This window comes from Centruroides sculpturatus, unplaced genomic scaffold (genome assembly GCF_000671375.1).
Source record: "Centruroides sculpturatus isolate CEXI.00-Female unplaced genomic scaffold, Cexi_2.0 scaffold422, whole genome shotgun sequence".
Classification (NCBI taxonomy): domain Eukaryota; kingdom Metazoa; phylum Arthropoda; class Arachnida; order Scorpiones; family Buthidae; genus Centruroides; species Centruroides sculpturatus.
The window spans coordinates 390,738-414,084 of NW_019384777.1; the positions used below are offsets into that span (position 1 = coordinate 390,738).

The window sequence follows — 23,347 nt, forward strand, 5'->3', positions numbered from 1 at the left end:
TAATGTAATAAATATAAATCTACAGAGAAAATATATTTAAAAATGGAATTTATATCTTTAATTTTTAAATATATCATAAAATTTACATTTATTTATTATAAATTTCATTAATTCCTCTAATCTAAAATGAATTATTTTTATTATATAAAAATTATAAAATATTTATTCAAGGAAATACAAAAACAAATTGTATTTTTAACGTTATTATCGATGCAGAAAATTGCTAATTTTCACAAATATTTCAGTATTTACATTTAAAAAATAATAAAAAATGTATTTTAAATAATTTATTTATGAATTTAGTTTAATAATGAAATAAAATATTTTATAATTTATAAATAATATAAATTAAATTATTGAAAATTTTACATTACAGGAAAAATACGAATAAATTTTGCATAATTTTTTACATCAATTATTCATGTATTCTATTTGTTTCGTATACTTTCCTTTAGTAAAAATAAATTAGAAAGTTATTTTTTATTGATTTAAATATAATTTTTAGTGTAAAAACACTATAAAATTGCTTAACTTCAAACTTGCATTGCATATAATACGCCCATATTAATCTACTTATCTAAATATTTGACCAACTTTATAGCATTAACAAAATCAATCAAATTAGAATTTAAATGATTTTATTTTAAAAACACGTATAGAATATTTAATTATTATTGGACTTTTAAAATAAATTTTAATGTAATAGTTTATATATACGACAAACGAACAGACAAACTGACCGACTATTTAAGACTATAATATAATTTACATATCGATAAACAGACAAACCGAAAAACTAATAATATAGACGAAATTTAAATGGAAAAAATAAACATGTTTATCCATTAATCCTTACCTTTTAATCATAAATATGTTAATAACAACAATATTTTATTTATAATTTCCTACTTTATAAATTTATATTCAGATTTAAAAGAAAAGGATTAAGAAATTTATTATTATTATTATTATTATGATTATTATTTATTTATATTGTTATAAATAGTTTATGTTAGTAGTTTGTTAATTTAAATTTAATAATAATAACAGTAAATAAAAAAATATTTATATATTTAATAAATATCAATAGAACTGATTTTGAAACTCGAAACTTTAAAGGAAATTGAGCATGTCTGTTTGTCAGTTCGTATACATTTGATAAATATCGAGAAATTTAATGTCTGCCCGGTTTTTTTAGCCGTATAAATCTGATAATCTGCGATAAAACTGCTATAGAAACTCGAAACTTTTAAAGAAAGAACAGACGTACGAACGTATAGATGTGATATAAAATAAGAAGAATAAAATAAGAGAATAAAATAAGAGAATCTAGCAGTTTTAAATATTATAATATAAATAAATGTATGGAAATCGCAGCTGAGTCAACTTGTTTTTAAAATTAAAAATATTAAATTTACAATTCATACAAAAAAAATAAATAAATTACATTTATTTATTGAAGATATAAAACAGAAACGAATAGAAATTTAATAAAACAAGATGACTAATTTAATTTATTTATTCAGAAAAGGAGAACCTCATTCACCTTGACATCTCCCAATTTTTCACAATATTTATAAACATTAAATGATATAAATTCGTATAATAATGATAACATTAAAAAGAAACGATTTACGTAATATATTTCCGTACATAGAAATTTTATAATTTATTTACAATTTTTAGTAAATAAATGAGTAATATTTTGTTATATAATAATATATAATAGTAACATATTCGAATGTATTAAATATTTTTCGTCATTCTGCGAGATTTTCTAGTATTATTCTCTGTTTATTTAATATTTCACTTAATTATATTTTAATTTAAATAATTAATTAATTTAAAAAACTTTAAAAAATTATATTTGCTTCTAATTATCATTTTATGTTTTCCTGAAAAGTGACTTAGAAGTCGGAGTGCTTCTTAAAATCAGTGTCACTCTTCAAAGGTCTTTCTTGTCTTCTCTGTTTACTTTGCATATATTATTTATTAATGGATTTATACTTTAATAAATTATTTTAAAATATTTTAAATTAATTGAAAATTTGTTTGAAATCTTTCAACACGTTTTCAATTAATTTGTCATCCTTTAAACGTCTTTCTAAGTTAGCATTATTTATTTATTTAGTTTTCTTCTGTTAAATATACTTTATTAATAATTTTACTCTTTAATAATCTTATTTAAACTATATTTAGTTCAATTTATTCCTGAAAAATTTCCTTTTAAAAGTCAGGATGCTCCTCAAATTCGAAATAATGCAATAGTAATAGATCTTATATATATATTTTTTTTATCTTGTAAGAGAAGGTAAATCATTAAATGTAGAAAGTAATAAATGATATTTTTCAATTCGTTAAATTAAACTATAAAATTTTTTTATTATCTTTCTTTTTTTTCCTTTTAGATATTTAGTAGCCTCTAAATTTCAACCTACCTATGCACGTAGAGCGTTTCCTTGTTTCGATGAACCGAAATTTAAATCTACATTTACAGTGACGGTTATACATGATTCAGATTATACAGCACTATCAAATATGCCTGTACAGGTAATTAAATATATATATATTTTTTATAATTAAAAACGATTAAATTGTTTTAAAAAAACATTATTATATTTGTAGGAAATTAAACCATTTGCTGATCAATTCGGAATTACAATTACAAAATTCCATAAATCGGTTCCTATGGTCACTTATCTAGTTTCTATTATGGTCTGTGATTTTAATTATACATCAACTAAAACTCCAAGAGGAACGGAGGTAATCGAAGTTTTTTTATTATTATTATTAAATGAAAATATGTTTTTAATGGTAAATTTATGCTGGAATTGTTTTATTTTAGATACGAATTTATTCTAGTCCTGATAAAGTGCACAAAACTAAATATGCTTTACGTATTGGTTCAAGAGTACTTCATTTCTTTGAAACTTATTTAAATTTTACGTATCCACTCACTAAACAGGGTAAGATTTATTGATTTTTATTGAATTTTTTGATTGAGATTTATTGATTTTTTTTTTCCTGTGTTTTTCAGACATGGTTGCTGTCCCATATTTGGCTTCGGAGGCTATGGAACATTGGGGCTTGGTTACATATAGAGAGTCAAATATATTATTTGATGATTCCGAATCGAGTTTAGAAAATAAAGAGAGAATAGCAGAAATAATAGCGCACGAATTAGCACACATGGTAATTTCACTTCTTCTTAAGGATTTCTCTTAACATTTTTCTTAATTATTTTTTTTTATAAAATTATCACCCCAGTTACCAACCAACATGGTTTGTTGGTAACTGGGGTGATAATTTTATAAAAAAATAATTCACAAACTATGTTGGTGAGTGACAAAATCTTTTATATTATTGCAATAAACATTCGCATGTAACACAAACAGGATATATTTTCTGCCTGAATCACCAATTACAATACTTTTGTTCGGGTTGGGATAGTTAAGTCCGTTGACTTCTAAACTTCCATGTCGATTTTGAGAAGATATCTGTCCCATATACAGTGAATGACTCCCTATACTATTCGTGAGTTATACGGAACAGTAAGTGATAGAAAGAATTGGGTCATTTACGAATTTTCTCATCGAATATAATACTAATATGCACCAATGATTCTATTGTTTTGTTCTTTACTACTAAAATTTAAAACGAAGGTTGATCTATTATACTTTTTGGTTATTTAAAATTTAATTATATGACTTTTCTCTCTCATTCCCTTTCATTTAAACCTAAATAATGTGTGAATTTCCTCTTCAATAAATCTTTGTTATCGCCGCATTGTAAATGTAGTGCCAACTAATTTTATGTGAAATATCTGTAAATCTGTAATTTGGTTTAATTCCAAATTATTGTCAATATCCAAAATTTTACTTGTATCTAGTACTTGGAAATTACGTTAATTCGATTCCAGTATCCTTGGACAACATATAAATCAGCCTTAAGTCAATTAGCATATCAAGTCTTAAGCGGAAACAGGTTGGATATGCACATTATATGCGATAAAATTTATTCTGATTTAGTTTTAACTGTTACGAATTAAAGTTTTTCGCAATTTTTTGAAATTATTATCGAAAACTGAACCATTTGAATTAAATTCGACGTGAATTGGGTTGTTTTTTTTGTATAGACTAACATAGATTTTGCAATATAAAATGTTCTGTCCAAATTTAATTTTAAACTTTAATTCTAGAACAAAAGTAATTTTGAAAGTAGGTAGTTTTATTTGCTTAAAATTGCTGTTTTTTTTATTCCATTTTCTCCCACATAAACATCAAATAATCTAAATGTTTATGAGTCACACAAAATTACTGCTTTTTTGTACTAAAATGCATTGTTTAAAGCGGTTATTCTAAAAAGTAATACTTTTATCTTGATATAAAAATATATAATTGAACTGAATACACTTATATATAATGTTTAAATATTTTATATATTAAAATATTTTAAATAATTTCATGCTCTGATTTTGCACATTACACCTCCTTTATTTATTAGTCAAATGTTAAAAGGAATTTGAGAGAATTCGATTTAAATTGATTAAAAATATTAAATTTCTGTATTAAAATTATTAGTTAATATCCTCATTTTTAAAAAATTTTATATCAAAGAATATTTATGATTAAATTTTGTTACGAAAAATTGAAATTAAACGATAGAAATTTTATTTATAAAATGAATTTTTATGACCTTTTCGACTTTACACGACATCTCCTTCGATAGGTTCTCAATATACTATGTTAAAAAGCCAATGAACTCGCATGTTTTTTGGCAATTTGGATCATTTTGTAGTTGAAACAAACGGAATGATATAATGGTTCGAAATCATAACATCGTGTGCCCTTTATAACTCCTATTGTTTACTCAAGGTGAAGTTCGCCTACCTGTAAGACATACACTTGCTCAAAATGAAGGCTATCTTTAAAAAGTAGGTCAAAGAAAACAGGGCAGAGATTTTATATTAATTATCGCTTTTAATGATCAGATGATTCCAAAAATATCTTTTATGCTTTTTGCTTTATTTTGTAGTAATAGTTGAATAATCACAATCACTTTAAATGATACCATTCTTAGAATAATAAACAACCAATTAAACGTTTGTATTTATCAAAATTTTTCTAAGAAATCTTTATAGACGTTGCCAAGTTTTCAATCGCATTATTTTAGAAATTATATTCGAGTCCACACGTTAAAATATTCTTCCTGATTGTAAATTTCTAAAAATGTCAATTATACTTCTTCTAAAAATAGATTATTATTGCGGGTTTTTATTTCAGGAATGCCCACATTTGTATATTTCAGGCATTCGCTAAAGTAAATAAGCAAACAAATGCTTAAAATTTTATATTTTTAGGCATAATGAAGAGCTATGGCCTTCTAAAGTGACATTAATAATAATCTTATTTTGGGCATTATACATCTATATTATGCTCAATATTAATAATTAATTTCCCCTTTTTTTAAACATAAAACATTGATGCACTCATTTTATTAGGGACTTTTATTTTAGGGAATACCCACAAATGTATATTTTAAGCATCGTCTAAAGTAAATAAGGAGAAAAAATGCTTAAAAGTTTATAATTTTGGCATAATATAAAGCTACAAGCTGATGTTAATAATTAATTTCTTTTTTTAATCATAAATCATTGACTTTCTTAGGGTTTTTACTTTCGGGAATACCCACAATAGTTTATTTTGGGCATTCTCTAAACTAAAAGAGTGAAAAATTGCGCAATTTTGGGCATTTTAAGCATAATAAATGTTATTTAATTAATTAATAACTCGTTTTCCTTTTGTTTTTAAACATTGAGACTTATTTTATTGAGTGACTAACTTTACAGACAATTTACAGTTGTGTTTTGATATTCAGTAAACTAAAGGAGAAAAATAACGCTCAAAAATATACAATTTTAAACATTTTTTTGCTCGTTATTATTGATATTGTAGGCGTTTTCTAAGCAGCATTAATAATTAATTATTATTATTTTTTTATTAAACATAAGACATTGAAACACGTATTAATTGCCAAGCAAGATATATAACCTTAAATCCGGAAGTAATACAATGAAACATGACGTCCGTGAACCATAAAGGTGTTCCATGCAGTCTAGTCTAAGGAGCTGGATAGTCTGCAAATGGGTCAACTTTTTAAAAATCTAGTTTTTCTCTATGAATCACTTAATATACTTACAACTTATTTATTTTGTATTCATACCATGAGCCATTAAAAATGGAAAGTTTTATAACTTTTTGAATTTATTAGAATATTATACATGATTTTATAAATGCTTTTACTATAAAAATAGCTACAAATTAACACATATTTCCCTATAACATATTCTATGTTTTTTTTATAACTGTAATTATTTAAATTTCTAAAAATATATTTATAAAAGTTTATTTTTTTTATAGTGGTTCGGTAATTTAGTTACAACATATTGGTGGAATGAACTATGGTTACACGAAGGTTTTGCCAGTTATTTAGAATATAAAGGTGTTAATGAAGTCGAACCCGAATGGAATGTGGTAAGATTTTTCGTTTTAAATTCATAATTATATTCGAAAAATAGAGGAAAAAAAGGAAGATAATTAAGTTTTCTAAGCCAGTTTTGCGCTAAACAAACATAAGAATAGCTAACTTGCAACCCTTACGTATGTCCTACTTCGAGCTTTAAACGTGTAAAATATATACTCCACAGTTAAAAAAATGTATTAAAATTAGTTATTTATGGAAAATATAACAATAATTTATATTAAGTAGTACATTTTTTGAATTTACACTTAAAGAAAACGTTTTTTTTTTACTTATACATTTTTATACGTATTTACAATTAATTGATACGTTTCCTTATTAATAAATTAGTTAAAATATAATGTTTGACGGAAATAGGGCATAAAAACTATTTTATATATATAAAAAGTCAGTCGAGAATTAGCTACATGGTACTATTTCATCGCCATATACAAACAGCTCCAACAGGTCATGCCACTTATGGGTAAAACAATATGCCATTTTTGATATAACCATGTAAATTTCAGTTGGAAAAATTTAATTATTTTGCTATTTTAATAATTCAAAAGTTCGCTGACACTTTTTTTCAAGGTTAAGTCCCATATATTTAACCGCCTGTGACTATTCTCAAGCTGTAAATAGTTATGATTATTGTATACATAATATTGTTATGAGTTTTATGAGGTAGTTGGGGTGAGAAAAAACAATTGCTCTTTCTGTAATATAGTTTCTAAAAATAAAAATATTATATTATAAAGATGTCGTGTTATGTTGTTATTTAGTAAATTAGAACAATTTTTACATCGGAATTTTTTTTATTTTTAAAATTTGTATTTTTTGACACGTTACTTTCATGTTTAACGTGGAAGTAATGTATTAAAGAATAGAACTAGCGTGACATGAATGGATTAAAATTCTCGGTTTGTAACACATTTAAATGTTTATTCTGCTATTATTCGTCTAAAAAAATTTTATTTTTAATGCATTATTTTTTAATATCTAACAATATCTATTATTAAAATATAATATCACTTTCAATAAACCTACTTTTTGGGGGTGGTTCAACATGCTTTTGTTATCGATTTATTCAATTCTAGATTCATTTTATACGGTTAATGTTATTCTTTTTAATAAATTAAAACAATTTTACATCAGAACATTTTCATTTTGATTTTAAAATTTGCATTATTTGACACGTTTCTTTCATGTCAAACAATGAAAGCGCCGTGTTGAAGAATGGAACTAGCGTGAGATGAATGGATGAAAATTCGTATTTGTAACACATTTGAAAGCATTATTCATCTAAAAAATATTATTTTTAATGTAATCTTTTTGTAATATCTAACGATATCTATTATTAAATTACAATATCGCTTTCGATAAACCTACTTTTGGGAGTGATTCAAAGCATGCTTTTGTTATCGACACGAATCTAAAAAAATTTTTTTTTTCAATTATATCGGATGTTCTGATATATATATAATAAATAATAATAGTGTTCAGAAGTTATTATTATTTAATATTTAATTTTTTTAACTGTATAATATACTTGTTATGCAATTTCTGTTGCGTTTTTTGAAACGAGAGGGTGTTGAGAATGGTGTCAAAGATGCAGAGGTCTTAAAAGAACAATATGGATGATGACGGGTTTTAATTTGCAAATGATGATTTTTGTGAACATCCTACTGACCGCAATCGACTAGAATCACGATAAATACGTTCCTTACGACCTAAATAATGTTAATGTATTAGGACAAACCTGCTAAATGGTACTACTTATTCGTGTTTCTGTGCTTTTTGGTTGAAGAGAGAAAAAAATCTCGGAAATATCTCGAGTAAAAACATCAATTTAGTTACATCATAATTAGACCTAAATATCGTCATCTTACCTGATCCCATATGCTGATATTTGTCGCTTTTTAAGGTGATAAAATTTATCCTAATTTTTATTTTCGTTATTTTTTTAAATAGGATATTTCAAATGAGTTGTAAATTATAAAGGCCTAATATTCTGACATTTAACTGAATAGATTCGTTCTCGTTTTAGACTTAAAAAAAAAAAAATTTCTCTTTTTTGTCTTATTGTATAATATCGAGATGTCAATAAATAAATATGCAATTAATGTCAAAAATCGAATTATTAACTAAGATTAAGCTGTGTATTCACACTATGATTATTTGTCAAAGGTTTAACTATTACTAAAACCCCAGCTACTCGACAAAGTATTAACAACTGTTAAAACCCAAGTTATTTGTAAAATCGTTAATACCGTAAAAACCAAGTTATTTGTCAAAAGTCCAACTAGGTTAAAACAATTTTTTTGACAAAAGTCCAGCTATTATTTGTCAAAGCTCCAACTATTGTTAAAAAACATGATTACTTGTCAAAAACCCATTCATTGTGAAAAAAAAACCGGTTGATTTATCCTATTTGTCAAAAGTCCAACGATTATCTCTATTCAATGATTTAACTCTTACAAAACGTCCACTCTTAAGTTCTAAATAATAAGATAATTCTAATTACTATTAAATTCTAATCTTTATCAACTTGATAAAAAGAAAATTTTTATTAATGACCATAAAATTAATAATATACGAATATAATTACACTATAATCTAGTGAGAGGACCAAAAATTCACTTAACCGTTTTAGTTGAATTTCAATAGACTTGGTTAACTGATTTTTGGGCCAAAGGGAAAATTATTAAGATGCTATGTTAAATTAAATGTAAAGTAATGTTTATAACGTTCAACACATTTATTTCAGATGGAATGGTTCGTTACAGATGATCTTCAACCTACTCTACAAATAGATTCTTCCTTAAATTCCCATCCACTCATTCAACCTTACGAATTAAATGGATCAATAACTAAGTATTTTGATATAATTGCATACAGTAAGGTGAGAATTTTAATTATTTTTAACATCTTTCCGCACATTTTTAATTGTAAAATTGTGAATTTCGAATTATATTTATTTAAATTAAACGCTATTCTACATAATTTTTTTTCTGTAATTCAAGTTCTTTGTGAAGAAATATTTCGTCATTTCCTGTTATTAATTCTTTCGTGATGATAATCGTTGAAGGATTTAAGAAAATTATATTTTTTTTACATGAAAAATCGTAATTCTTTTGTTGTTATAGGGTGCCTCTATTCTAAGAATGTTAGAATATGTCATTGGACCACAGAATTTTCGTCTTGGAATGACTGTAAGTATTTACCATTTATCTTTCAACAAGAAATTAAATGATATCTTTAACAGAAATTGTATTTTATTGCAGCAATTCCTTCACAGATTTGCCTTCAAAAGCGTTAGAAGTGATGATCTATGGCAAGCTTTTCATAAAATTGATGAAAATGTATATATGCTTTAATGGTTACAGAATTACATTTATTTAAATTATATGAATAAATGTTTAATAAATTAGAATATCATTAAAGAATTGTCTTCTTTTATAACTAATTCTTTGAATTTTTTGTAAAATTGTTTAAAATTTCAACTATTTTTATTTAAAATTTTTATTGAATTTTTGTTTCCATTTGAACAATAATTGTTTTAAAATATTCAAGAAAGTTTTGAAGCAATTATATGAAAATATTTTTTTTAATTCAAAATACAACACTGTGAAATAATTATTTAATTATACTTTAAAAATTTTATATTTTATATTTTTTTCCTGTAATTAATCAATGGTAAATTACCGTAGACAAACCTAACTGTACATGAAATTATGTCCACTTGGGTGAAAGAAGTTGGATTTCCTTGTATAAATGTGACTAAAGATCCAGAAGATCCTAATAATCTTATAATTACTCAAAATCGATTTCTAAAAAATCCGGATATGATCAAATATATCGAATATGAAAAAAATATGACAATGCAGAAGTAAGTTATTTATTAATTTATAAAAATTATCAATAAAGTTTATATTTTATAACATTTATAAGTGGGTTTTTCCGTAGAAAATTATGGCACATTCCTCTAAGTTACGAAACATCATCTAGAATATCAGGGATGAAATGGTTATCGGCACAATCTAAACGTATGTAACTTATTAAATTATTAATTATATTTACTTTGTTATTTTAAAATAATTTATTTATTTCTTAGAAAATATATACCTTCCATTATTTGGCACCGAATGGATTAAATTTAACATTAATCAAACTGGATATTATATTGTTAACTACGATAATCAACAATGGAAAAGCTTAGTAGAAGCACTAAGGACAGATCCAGAAGTAAGATAACAATACTACTGTATGCTTTTATATTTATAGAAAATAGTGTTTTCATTAATTAAATATACTTTAAAGAGGTTAAGGAACACGACTATAAAGCCACATTTAATCTAAATCAGATCAATGCACTAAAACTTCCCACGACAATGACCTTTTCTAATTACAAAATCATTGTTCTGTATCACTCATAAGCGCTATTTTTATTTATTTATTTATCAGGTTTTTGGAGCTATTGATAGATCTAATTTATTGTTCGATGCATTCGAATTAGCAGAAGCTGGCTATATAAATTATGACATACCACTTAGTATGGCTCTTTATTTAAAAAATGAAAATAATGCAGTACCGTGGGAAACAGCCTCTAAAGCTTTCATGTCCTTGTTCCGCTTATTGGAATTTACAAATGTTAACCCATTAATAAGGGTAAGGTAGTTTATTTTCTTTTTAATCTGCTTCAAAAGACAATTAAATATAAAATATTTTAAAATACTTGTTTTGTAGAGTTACGTACGAGAGTTAACTGAATCCCTATACTCCCACTTTGGATGGGATCACACAACGACTCATTCAGAAAGGTAATTAACATACTTAATGCTTAATTATAAGTACAGTTAAGGATTTCAATGAGATTTTATCATCATTAGCCTCCTGCAATCGATTATTTTGGGTTTGGCATGTTATAGTGGGTATAAAGAATGCCTAGCTGAAGCCAGTTCACGCTTTGAAGAATGGATTCGTGGCGAAGAGTAGGTACAATTACCATACGAGAGGCTCATAGATGTCATCAATAATGTCACTTTATATATTTTAGATTGCCAATTAATCTCCGTCCATTAATTTATCGTTATGGAATGTCAGAAATTGGTAGGGAGGAACATTGGAATTATATGTGGAATCGTTACTTAATTGAAGGATCCAGTCACGAAAAACGTAAATTATTATATGGATTAGCTCATGTTAGAGAGCCATGGTTAATAAAAAGGTAATTAACATAGTTCAAATTATTATTTTTAGAATTTAACATGAATTATAAGCTATATTTAAGTTTATTGATTATGTCTCTATATAACTATATATAGAATATAAATAAGTAATTTAATTATAATTTTTTTAAAACATTATTTATTGTTATTAAGGTATTTAGATATGACATTGGATGAGCATAAAATTAAGATGCAAGATGCTTATTTTGTGTACACATATTTAACTGCAAGTTCCTTAGGAAGGGAATTTTTATGGACTTTTATGAGAGCAAATTGGAGACATTTAACAGAAAAGTAAATATATTTTCAACGTTTAATTATAATTATTTTTTTAATTAAATAAATATATTTTATATACATGTATACTTTTTTAGATTTTCATCAAATAAAAGATATTTAGGAAAATTATTAATAAAAATCTCCAAGCACCTTACTACTGAATGGGAATATGAAGAGGTTTGTAAAAAATATACTAATTTAAATAATTAAACTATAAAATTTGATTAATTTTAGTTACATTTTAATAATTTTTAATATACTCGGACATCTTTTTATTTTATAAATTGCACATTTTATAAATATATACTAATAGGCTATAATATACTATATACAGTACTTTATATTGTTCAACTTAAAGTATAATGTAGTACTAACAGTAGTAGTCAAGTAGTTCAAGTACTAATGTAGAATTTTATTCTTAAAGTATTTATCAACTTCAAGTGTACTTGAAGGTACAGTACCTTCAACTAAGCTACATCAAGTACTAAAGTGATGAAATTATATAAACAGTTTAGAACGAAGAAGGCCTTTTTATAGATTAAGCATGCAAATTGCAACATAAAATTTATTTTAAAAAGATCAATATGACAATTAATTTATACTAAAATTGAAAATTTTCTTTTTTTTTTTTTTTTACAGATGGAAGAATTCTTCAGACATTACCCAAATGCAACTGGTTGGCAAAAATCCGAAAATCAATGTTTAGAAATTATAACAAATAACATTCGCTGGTTAAATCGGTATCAATCACCTGTTGAAAAGTGGTTGTTGACTAAAGGTTATAAACCTTGGCATGATTATCGTTTACCGTCCCACATCAGGCCACTCCATTATGACCTTCGATTAAGACCACAGCTCGTAGGAAACTATTATTCCGGTGAAGTAACCATTACAGTATCGATGCAAAGTAGTACAAATATTGTAATTTTACACGCTTCCAAATTAAATATATCATCTACATCAATATGGCGTGTAGTCGATGGAAGAACTTTAAATATAAAGAATACGTTTGCTTACAAACCCAACGAATTCTGGGTTATACAATTAGAAGATTCTATGATTGCTTTCTCCGAATATAGGCTTCATTTTCAATTTAATGCGCGCTACAGTAGCAGTTTAACAGGATTTTATAAAAGCTTATATACAGATTTTCGTACTGGCGAAACTAAGTAAGTATGACATATGTTAGTTGTATTGTTTAGTATAAATATAACATGAGTAGATTTAGTAAGTGTATTATTGTAAAGTTATGATATTAGTAGTACAAATACTAATATTGGAACTGTTTGAGGTCATATCGCTAGAATAGAAGTGGAGTGTGACATGTTTATCGTTGACTTACAACTCTTCGGTTTCCGGTTGAGTATGCTGATAAAATCTCAAATTTTATTTCTAACAGAACTCTGGTTGTGTCCCAATTCCACCCAATTTACGCAAGAACTGTATTTCCAAGCTTTGATGAACCTACTTTTAAATCAACCTTTTCTATATCGATATATCATGATCCGAAATATATAGCATTATCAAATATGCCAGCTAAGGTTAGATGATGCAACTAAGTTTGACCCCTTTTTTACTGTAATTTATACATTTTATTTATAGAATTTTTTTAATTGTGTTTTTCATTTAAAAAAGGAAATGGAAGAATTAGATGATGGACAAATTCTTACAAAGTTTCAAAAATCGGTTCCAATGGCAACTTACCTTGTTTGTTTCGTTATATGTGATTTTGTATATAGAGAAAGTTATACTGAAGGAGGCACAAGAGTAAGNTGATTAAATTTTGTTACGAAAAATTGAAATTAAACGATAGAAATTTTATTTATAAAATGAATTTTTATGACCTTTTCGACTTTACACGACATCTCCTTCGATAGGTTCTCAATATACTATGTTAAAAAGCCAATGAACTCGCATGTTTTTTGGCAATTTGGATCATTTTGTAGTTGAAACAAACGGAATGATATAATGGTTCGAAATCATAACATCGTGTGCCCTTTATAACTCCTATTGTTTACTCAAGGTGAAGTTCGCCTACCTGTAAGACATACACTTGCTCAAAATGAAGGCTATCTTTAAAAAGTAGGTCAAAGAAAACAGGGCAGAGATTTTATATTAATTATCGCTTTTAATGATCAGATGATTCCAAAAATATCTTTTATGCTTTTTGCTTTATTTTGTAGTAATAGTTGAATAATCACAATCACTTTAAATGATACCATTCTTAGAATAATAAACAACCAATTAAACGTTTGTATTTATCAAAATTTTTCTAAGAAATCTTTATAGACGTTGCCAAGTTTTCAATCGCATTATTTTAGAAATTATATTCGAGTCCACACGTTAAAATATTCTTCCTGATTGTAAATTTCTAAAAATGTCAATTATACTTCTTCTAAAAATAGATTATTATTGCGGGTTTTTATTTCAGGAATGCCCACATTTGTATATTTCAGGCATTCGCTAAAGTAAATAAGCAAACAAATGCTTAAAATTTTATATTTTTAGGCATAATGAAGAGCTATGGCCTTCTAAAGTGACATTAATAATAATCTTATTTTGGGCATTATACATCTATATTATGCTCAATATTAATAATTAATTTCCCCTTTTTTTAAACATAAAACATTGATGCACTCATTTTATTAGGGACTTTTATTTTAGGGAATACCCACAAATGTATATTTTAAGCATCGTCTAAAGTAAATAAGGAGAAAAAATGCTTAAAAGTTTATATTTTTGGCATAATATAAAGCTACAAGCTGATGTTAATAATTAATTTCTTTTTTTAATCATAAATCATTGACTTTCTTAGGGTTTTTACTTTCGGGAATACCCACAATAGTTTATTTTGGGCATTCTCTAAACTAAAAGAGTGAAAAATTGCGCAATTTTGGGCATTTTAAGCATAATAAATGTTATTTAATTAATTAATAACTCGTTTTCCTTTTGTTTTTAAACATTGAGACTTATTTTATTGAGTGACTAACTTTACAGACAATTTACAGTTGTGTTTTGATATTCAGTAAACTAAAGGAGAAAAATAACGCTCAAAAATATACAATTTTAAACATTTTTTTGCTCGTTATTATTGATATTGTAGGCGTTTTCTAAGCAGCATTAATAATTAATTATTATTATTTTTTTATTAAACATAAGACATTGAAACACGTATTAATTGCCAAGCAAGATATATAACCTTAAATCCGGAAGTAATACAATGAAACATGACGTCCGTGAACCATAAAGGTGTTCCATGCAGTCTAGTCTAAGGAGCTGGATAGTCTGCAAATGGGTCAACTTTTTAAAAATCTAGTTTTTCTCTATGAATCACTTAATATACTTACAACTTATTTATTTTGTATTCATACCATGAGCCATTAAAAATGGAAAGTTTTATAACTTTTTGAATTTATTAGAATATTATACATGATTTTATAAATGCTTTTACTATAAAAATAGCTACAAATTAACACATATTTCCCTATAACATATTCTATGTTTTTTTTATAACTGTAATTATTTAAATTTCTAAAAATATATTTATAAAAGTTTATTTTTTTTATAGTGGTTCGGTAATTTAGTTACAACATATTGGTGGAATGAACTATGGTTACACGAAGGTTTTGCCAGTTATTTAGAATATAAAGGTGTTAATGAAGTCGAACCCGAATGGAATGTGGTAAGATTTTTCGTTTTAAATTCATAATTATATTCGAAAAATAGAGGAAAAAAAGGAAGATAATTAAGTTTTCTAAGCCAGTTTTGCGCTAAACAAACATAAGAATAGCTAACTTGCAACCCTTACGTATGTCCTACTTCGAGCTTTAAACGTGTAAAATATATACTCCACAGTTAAAAAAATGTATTAAAATTAGTTATTTATGGAAAATATAACAATAATTTATATTAAGTAGTACATTTTTTGAATTTACACTTAAAGAAAACGTTTTTTTTTTACTTATACATTTTTATACGTATTTACAATTAATTGATACGTTTCCTTATTAATAAATTAGTTAAAATATAATGTTTGACGGAAATAGGGCATAAAAACTATTTTATATATATAAAAAGTCAGTCGAGAATTAGCTACATGGTACTATTTCATCGCCATATACAAACAGCTCCAACAGGTCATGCCACTTATGGGTAAAACAATATGCCATTTTTGATATAACCATGTAAATTTCAGTTGGAAAAATTTAATTATTTTGCTATTTTAATAATTCAAAAGTTCGCTGACACTTTTTTTCAAGGTTAAGTCCCATATATTTAACCGCCTGTGACTATTCTCAAGCTGTAAATAGTTATGATTATTGTATACATAATATTGTTATGAGTTTTATGAGGTAGTTGGGGTGAGAAAAAACAATTGCTCTTTCTGTAATATAGTTTCTAAAAATAAAAATATTATATTATAAAGATGTCGTGTTATGTTGTTATTTAGTAAATTAGAACAATTTTTACATCGGAATTTTTTTTATTTTTAAAATTTGTATTTTTTGACACGTTACTTTCATGTTTAACGTGGAAGTAATGTATTAAAGAATAGAACTAGCGTGACATGAATGGATTAAAATTCTCGGTTTGTAACACATTTAAATGTTTATTCTGCTATTATTCGTCTAAAAAAATTTTATTTTTAATGCATTATTTTTTAATATCTAACAATATCTATTATTAAAATATAATATCACTTTCAATAAACCTACTTTTTGGGGGTGGTTCAACATGCTTTTGTTATCGATTTATTCAATTCTAGATTCATTTTATACGGTTAATGTTATTCTTTTTAATAAATTAAAACAATTTTACATCAGAACATTTTCATTTTGATTTTAAAATTTGCATTATTTGACACGTTTCTTTCATGTCAAACAATGAAAGCGCCGTGTTGAAGAATGGAACTAGCGTGAGATGAATGGATGAAAATTCGTATTTGTAACACATTTGAAAGCATTATTCATCTAAAAAATATTATTTTTAATGTAATCTTTTTGTAATATCTAACGATATCTATTATTAAATTACAATATCGCTTTCGATAAACCTACTTTTGGGAGTGATTCAAAGCATGCTTTTGTTATCGACACGAATCTAAAAAATTTTTTTTTCAATTATATCGGATGTTCTGATATATATATAATAAATAATAATAGTGTTCAGAAGTTATTATTATTTAATATTTAATTTTTTTAACTGTATAATATACTTGTTATGCAATTTCTGTTGCGTTTTTTGAAACGAGAGGGTGTTGAGAATGGTGTCAAAGATGCAGAGGTCTTAAAAGAACAATATGGATGATGACGGGTTTTAATTTGCAAATGATGATTTTTGTGAACATCCTACTGACCGCAATCGACTAGAATCACGATAAATACGTTCCTTACGACCTAAATAATGTTAATGTATTAGGACAAACCTGCTAAATGGTACTACTTATTCGTGTTTCTGTGCTTTTTGGTTGAAGAGAGAAAAAAATCTCGGAAATATCTCGAGTAAAAACATCAATTTAGTTACATCATAATTAGACCTAAATATCGTCATCTTACCTGATCCCATATGCTGATATTTGTCGCTTTTTAAGGTGATAAAATTTATCCTAATTTTTATTTTCGTTATTTTTTTAAATAGGATATTTCAAATGAGTTGTAAATTATAAAGGCCTAATATTCTGACATTTAACTGAATAGATTCGTTCTCGTTTTAGACTTAAAAAAAAAAAACATTTCTCTTTTTTGTCTTATTGTATAATATCGAGATGTCAATAAATAAATATGCAATTAATGTCAAAAATCGAATTATTAACTAAGATTAAGCTGTGTATTCACACTATGATTATTTGTCAAAGGTTTAACTATTACTAAAACCCCAGCTACTCGACAAAGTATTAACAACTGTTAAAACCCAAGTTATTTGTAAAATCGTTAATACCGTAAAAACCAAGTTATTTGTCAAAAGTCCAACTAGGTTAAAACAATTTTTTTGACAAAAGTCCAGCTATTATTTGTCAAAGCTCCAACTATTGTTAAAAAACATGATTACTTGTCAAAAACCCATTCATTGTGAAAAAAAAAACCGGTTGATTTATCCTATTTGTCAAAAGTCCAACGATTATCTCTATTCAATGATTTAACTCTTACAAAACGTCCACTCTTAAGTTCTAAATAATAAGATAATTCTAATTACTATTAAATTCTAATCTTTATCAACTTGATAAAAAGAAAATTTTTATTAATGACCATAAAATTAATAATATACGAATATAATTACACTATAATCTAGTGAGAGGACCAAAAATTCACTTAACCGTTTTAGTTGAATTTCAATAGACTTGGTTAACTGATTTTTGGGCCAAAGGGAAAATTATTAAGATGCTATGTTAAATTAAATGTAAAGTAATGTTTATAACGTTCAACACATTTATTTCAGATGGAATGGTTCGTTACAGATGATCTTCAACCTACTCTACAAATAGATTCTTCCTTAAATTCCCATCCACTCATTCAACCTTACGAATTAAATGGATCAATAACTAAGTATTTTGATATAATTGCATACAGTAAGGTGAGAATTTTAATTATTTTTAACATCTTTCCGCACATTTTTAATTGTAAAATTGTGAATTTCGAATTATATTTATTTAAATTAAACGCTATTCTACATAATTTTTTTTCTGTAATTCAAGTTCTTTGTGAAGAAATATTTCGTCATTTCCTGTTATTAATTCTTTCGTGATGATAATCGTTGAAGGATTTAAGAAAATTATATTTTTTTTACATGAAAAATCGTAATTCTTTTGTTGTTATAGGGTGCCTCTATTCTAAGAATGTTAGAATATGTCATTGGACCACAGAATTTTCGTCTTGGAATGACTGTAAGTATTTACCATTTATCTTTCAACAAGAAATTAAATGATATCTTTAACAGAAATTGTATTTTATTGCAGCAATTCCTTCACAGATTTGCCTTCAAAAGCGTTAGAAGTGATGATCTATGGCAAGCTTTTCATAAAATTGATGAAAATGTATATATGCTTTAATGGTTACAGAATTACATTTATTTAAATTATATGAATAAATGTTTAATAAATTAGAATATCATTAAAGAATTGTCTTCTTTTATAACTAATTCTTTGAATTTTTTGTAAAATTGTTTAAAATTTCAACTATTTTTATTTAAAATTTTTATTGAATTTTTGTTTCCATTTGAACAATAATTGTTTTAAAATATTCAAGAAAGTTTTGAAGCAATTATATGAAAATATTTTTTTTAATTCAAAATACAACACTGTGAAATAATTATTTAATTATACTTTAAAAATTTTATATTTTATATTTTTTTCCTGTAATTAATCAATGGTAAATTACCGTAGACAAACCTAACTGTACATGAAATTATGTCCACTTGGGTGAAAGAAGTTGGATTTCCTTGTATAAATGTGACTAAAGATCCAGAAGATCCTAATAATCTTATAATTACTCAAAATCGATTTCTAAAAAATCCGGATATGATCAAATATATCGAATATGAAAAAAATATGACAATGCAGAAGTAAGTTATTTATTAATTTATAAAAATTATCAATAAAGTTTATATTTTATAACATTTATAAGTGGGTTTTTCCGTAGAAAATTATGGCACATTCCTCTAAGTTACGAAACATCATCTAGAATATCAGGGATGAAATGGTTATCGGCACAATCTAAACGTATGTAACTTATTAAATTATTAATTATATTTACTTTGTTATTTTAAAATAATTTATTTATTTCTTAGAAAATATATACCTTCCATTATTTGGCACCGAATGGATTAAATTTAACATTAATCAAACTGGATATTATATTGTTAACTACGATAATCAACAATGGAAAAGCTTAGTAGAAGCACTAAGGACAGATCCAGAAGTAAGATAACAATACTACTGTATGCTTTTATATTTATAGAAAATAGTGTTTTCATTAATTAAATATACTTTAAAGAGGTTAAGGAACACGACTATAAAGCCACATTTAATCTAAATCAGATCAATGCACTAAAACTTCCCACGACAATGACCTTTTCTAATTACAAAATCATTGTTCTGTATCACTCATAAGCGCTATTTTTATTTATTTATTTATCAGGTTTTTGGAGCTATTGATAGATCTAATTTATTGTTCGATGCATTCGAATTAGCAGAAGCTGGCTATATAAATTATGACATACCACTTAGTATGGCTCTTTATTTAAAAAATGAAAATAATGCAGTACCGTGGGAAACAGCCTCTAAAGCTTTCATGTCCTTGTTCCGCTTATTGGAATTTACAAATGTTAACCCATTAATAAGGGTAAGGTAGTTTATTTTCTTTTTAATCTGCTTCAAAAGACAATTAAATATAAAATATTTTAAAATACTTGTTTTGTAGAGTTACGTACGAGAGTTAACTGAATCCCTATACTCCCACTTTGGATGGGATCACACAACGACTCATTCAGAAAGGTAATTAACATACTTAATGCTTAATTATAAGTACAGTTAAGGATTTCAATGAGATTTTATCATCATTAGCCTCCTGCAATCGATTATTTTGGGTTTGGCATGTTATAGTGGGTATAAAGAATGCCTAGCTGAAGCCAGTTCACGCTTTGAAGAATGGATTCGTGGCGAAGAGTAGGTACAATTACCATACGAGAGGCTCATAGATGTCATCAATAATGTCACTTTATATATTTTAGATTGCCAATTAATCTCCGTCCATTAATTTATCGTTATGGAATGTCAGAAATTGGTAGGGAGGAACATTGGAATTATATGTGGAATCGTTACTTAATTGAAGGATCCAGTCACGAAAAACGTAAATTATTATATGGATTAGCTCATGTTAGAGAGCCATGGTTAATAAAAAGGTAATTAACATAGTTCAAATTATTATTTTTAGAATTTAACATGAATTATAAGCTATATTTAAGTTTATTGATTATGTCTCTATATAACTATATATAGAATATAAATAAGTAATTTAATTATAATTTTTTTAAAACATTATTTATTGTTATTAAGGTATTTAGATATGACATTGGATGAGCATAAAATTAAGATGCAAGATGCTTATTTTGTGTACACATATTTAACTGCAAGTTCCTTAGGAAGGGAATTTTTATGGACTTTTATGAGAGCAAATTGGAGACATTTAACAGAAAAGTAAATATATTTTCAACGTTTAATTATAATTATTTTTTTAATTAAATAAATATATTTTATATACATGTATACTTTTTTAGATTTTCATCAAATAAAAGATATTTAGGAAAATTATTAATAAAAATCTCCAAGCACCTTACTACTGAATGGGAATATGAAGAGGTTTGTAAAAAATATACTAATTTAAATAATTAAACTATAAAATTTGATTAATTTTAGTTACATTTTAATAATTTTTAATATACTCGGACATCTTTTTATTTTATAAATTGCACATTTTATAAATATATACTAATAGGCTATAATATACTATATACAGTACTTTATATTGTTCAACTTAAAGTATAATGTAGTACTAATAGTAGTAGTCAAGTAGTTCAAGTACTAATGTAGAATTTTATTCTTAAAGTATTTATCAACTTCAAGTGTACTTGAAGGTACAGTACCTTCAACTAAGCTACATCAAGTACTAAAGTGATGAAATTATATAAACAGTTTAGAACGAAGAAGGCCTTTTTATAGATTAAGCATGCAAATTGCAACATAAAATTTATTTTAAAAAGATCAATATGATAATTAATTTATATTAAAATTGAGAATTTTTTTTTTACAGATGGAAGAATTCTTCAGACATTACCCAAATGCAACTGGTTGGCAAAAATCCGAAAATCAATGTTTAGAAATTATAACAAATAACATTCGCTGGTTAAATCGGTATCAATCACCTGTTGAAAAGTGGTTGTTGACTAAAGGTTATAAACCTTGGCATGATTATCGTTTACCGTCCCACATCAGGCCACTCCATTATGACCTTCGATTAAGACCACAGCTCGTAGGAAACTATTATTCCGGTGAAGTAACCATTACAGTATCGATGCAAAGTAGTACAAATATTGTAATTTTACACGCTTCCAAATTAAATATATCATCTACATCAATATGGCGTGTAGTCGATGGAAGAACTTTAAATATAAAGAATACGTTTGCTTACAAACCCAACGAATTCTGGGTTATACAATTAGAAGATTCTATGATTGCTTTCTCTGAATATAGGCTTCATTTTCAATTTAATGCGCGCTACAGTAGCAGTTTAACAGGATTTTATAAAAGCTTATATACAGATTATGTATATTTTAAGCATCGTCTAAAGTAAATAAGGAGAAAAAATGCTTAAAAGTTTATATTTTTGGCATAATATAAAGCTACAAGCTGATGTTAATAATTAATTTCTTTTTTTAATCATAAATCATTGACTTTCTTAGGGTTTTTACTTTCGGGAATACCCACAATAGTTTATTTTGGGCATTCTCTAAACTAAAAGAGTGAAAAATTGCGCAATTTTGGGCATTTTAAGCATAATAAATGTTATTTAATTAATTAATAACTCGTTTTCCTTTTGTTTTTAAACATTGAGACTTATTTTATTGAGTGACTAACTTTACAGACAATTTACAGTTGTGTTTTGATATTCAGTAAACTAAAGGAGAAAAATAACGCTCAAAAATATACAATTTTAAACATTTTTTTGCTCGTTATTATTGATATTGTAGGCGTTTTCTAAGCAGCATTAATAATTAATTATTATTATTTTTTTATTAAACATAAGACATTGAAACACGTATTAATTGCCAAGCAAGATATATAACCTTAAATCCGGAAGTAATACAATGAAACATGACGTCCGTGAACCATAAAGGTGTTCCATGCAGTCTAGTCTAAGGAGCTGGATAGTCTGCAAATGGGTCAACTTTTTAAAAATCTAGTTTTTCTCTATGAATCACTTAATATACTTACAACTTATTTATTTTGTATTCATACCATGAGCCATTAAAAATGGAAAGTTTTATAACTTTTTGAATTTATTAGAATATTATACATGATTTTATAAATGCTTTTACTATAAAAATAGCTACAAATTAACACATATTTCCCTATAACATATTCTATGTTTTTTTTATAACTGTAATTATTTAAATTTCTAAAAATATATTTATAAAAGTTTATTTTTTTTATAGTGGTTCGGTAATTTAGTTACAACATATTGGTGGAATGAACTATGGTTACACGAAGGTTTTGCCAGTTATTTAGAATATAAAGGTGTTAATGAAGTCGAACCCGAATGGAATGTGGT

The 23,347-nt window shown here is 25.7% G+C and overlaps 1 protein-coding gene across 1 annotated transcript in view; it reads left to right on the forward strand.

The window, feature by feature from the left end:
• Positions 1–23,347, forward strand: part of LOC111629103 — an 83,892-nt gene that overhangs the window by 39,058 nt on the left and 21,487 nt on the right. The window contains exons 3-37 of the mRNA XM_023372967.1: positions 2,409–2,550; positions 2,626–2,763; positions 2,846–2,966; positions 3,038–3,192; positions 6,420–6,533; positions 9,287–9,421; positions 9,666–9,731; positions 9,804–9,881; positions 10,230–10,408; positions 10,486–10,565; positions 10,634–10,764; positions 10,984–11,187; positions 11,266–11,339; positions 11,409–11,510; positions 11,576–11,746; positions 11,901–12,041; positions 12,122–12,203; positions 12,666–13,195; positions 13,426–13,567; positions 13,662–13,793; positions 15,595–15,708; positions 18,462–18,596; positions 18,841–18,906; positions 18,979–19,056; positions 19,405–19,583; positions 19,661–19,740; positions 19,809–19,939; positions 20,159–20,362; positions 20,441–20,514; positions 20,584–20,685; positions 20,751–20,921; positions 21,076–21,216; positions 21,297–21,378; positions 21,830–22,342; positions 23,232–23,345. Of these exons, the coding sequence (XP_023228735.1) occupies positions 2,409–2,550; positions 2,626–2,763; positions 2,846–2,966; positions 3,038–3,192; positions 6,420–6,533; positions 9,287–9,421; positions 9,666–9,731; positions 9,804–9,881; positions 10,230–10,408; positions 10,486–10,565; positions 10,634–10,764; positions 10,984–11,187; positions 11,266–11,339; positions 11,409–11,510; positions 11,576–11,746; positions 11,901–12,041; positions 12,122–12,203; positions 12,666–13,195; positions 13,426–13,567; positions 13,662–13,793; positions 15,595–15,708; positions 18,462–18,596; positions 18,841–18,906; positions 18,979–19,056; positions 19,405–19,583; positions 19,661–19,740; positions 19,809–19,939; positions 20,159–20,362; positions 20,441–20,514; positions 20,584–20,685; positions 20,751–20,921; positions 21,076–21,216; positions 21,297–21,378; positions 21,830–22,342; positions 23,232–23,345 (5,101 nt within the window). The remainder of the gene's footprint in view (positions 1–2,408; positions 2,551–2,625; positions 2,764–2,845; positions 2,967–3,037; positions 3,193–6,419; positions 6,534–9,286; positions 9,422–9,665; positions 9,732–9,803; positions 9,882–10,229; positions 10,409–10,485; positions 10,566–10,633; positions 10,765–10,983; positions 11,188–11,265; positions 11,340–11,408; positions 11,511–11,575; positions 11,747–11,900; positions 12,042–12,121; positions 12,204–12,665; positions 13,196–13,425; positions 13,568–13,661; positions 13,794–15,594; positions 15,709–18,461; positions 18,597–18,840; positions 18,907–18,978; positions 19,057–19,404; positions 19,584–19,660; positions 19,741–19,808; positions 19,940–20,158; positions 20,363–20,440; positions 20,515–20,583; positions 20,686–20,750; positions 20,922–21,075; positions 21,217–21,296; positions 21,379–21,829; positions 22,343–23,231; positions 23,346–23,347) is intronic.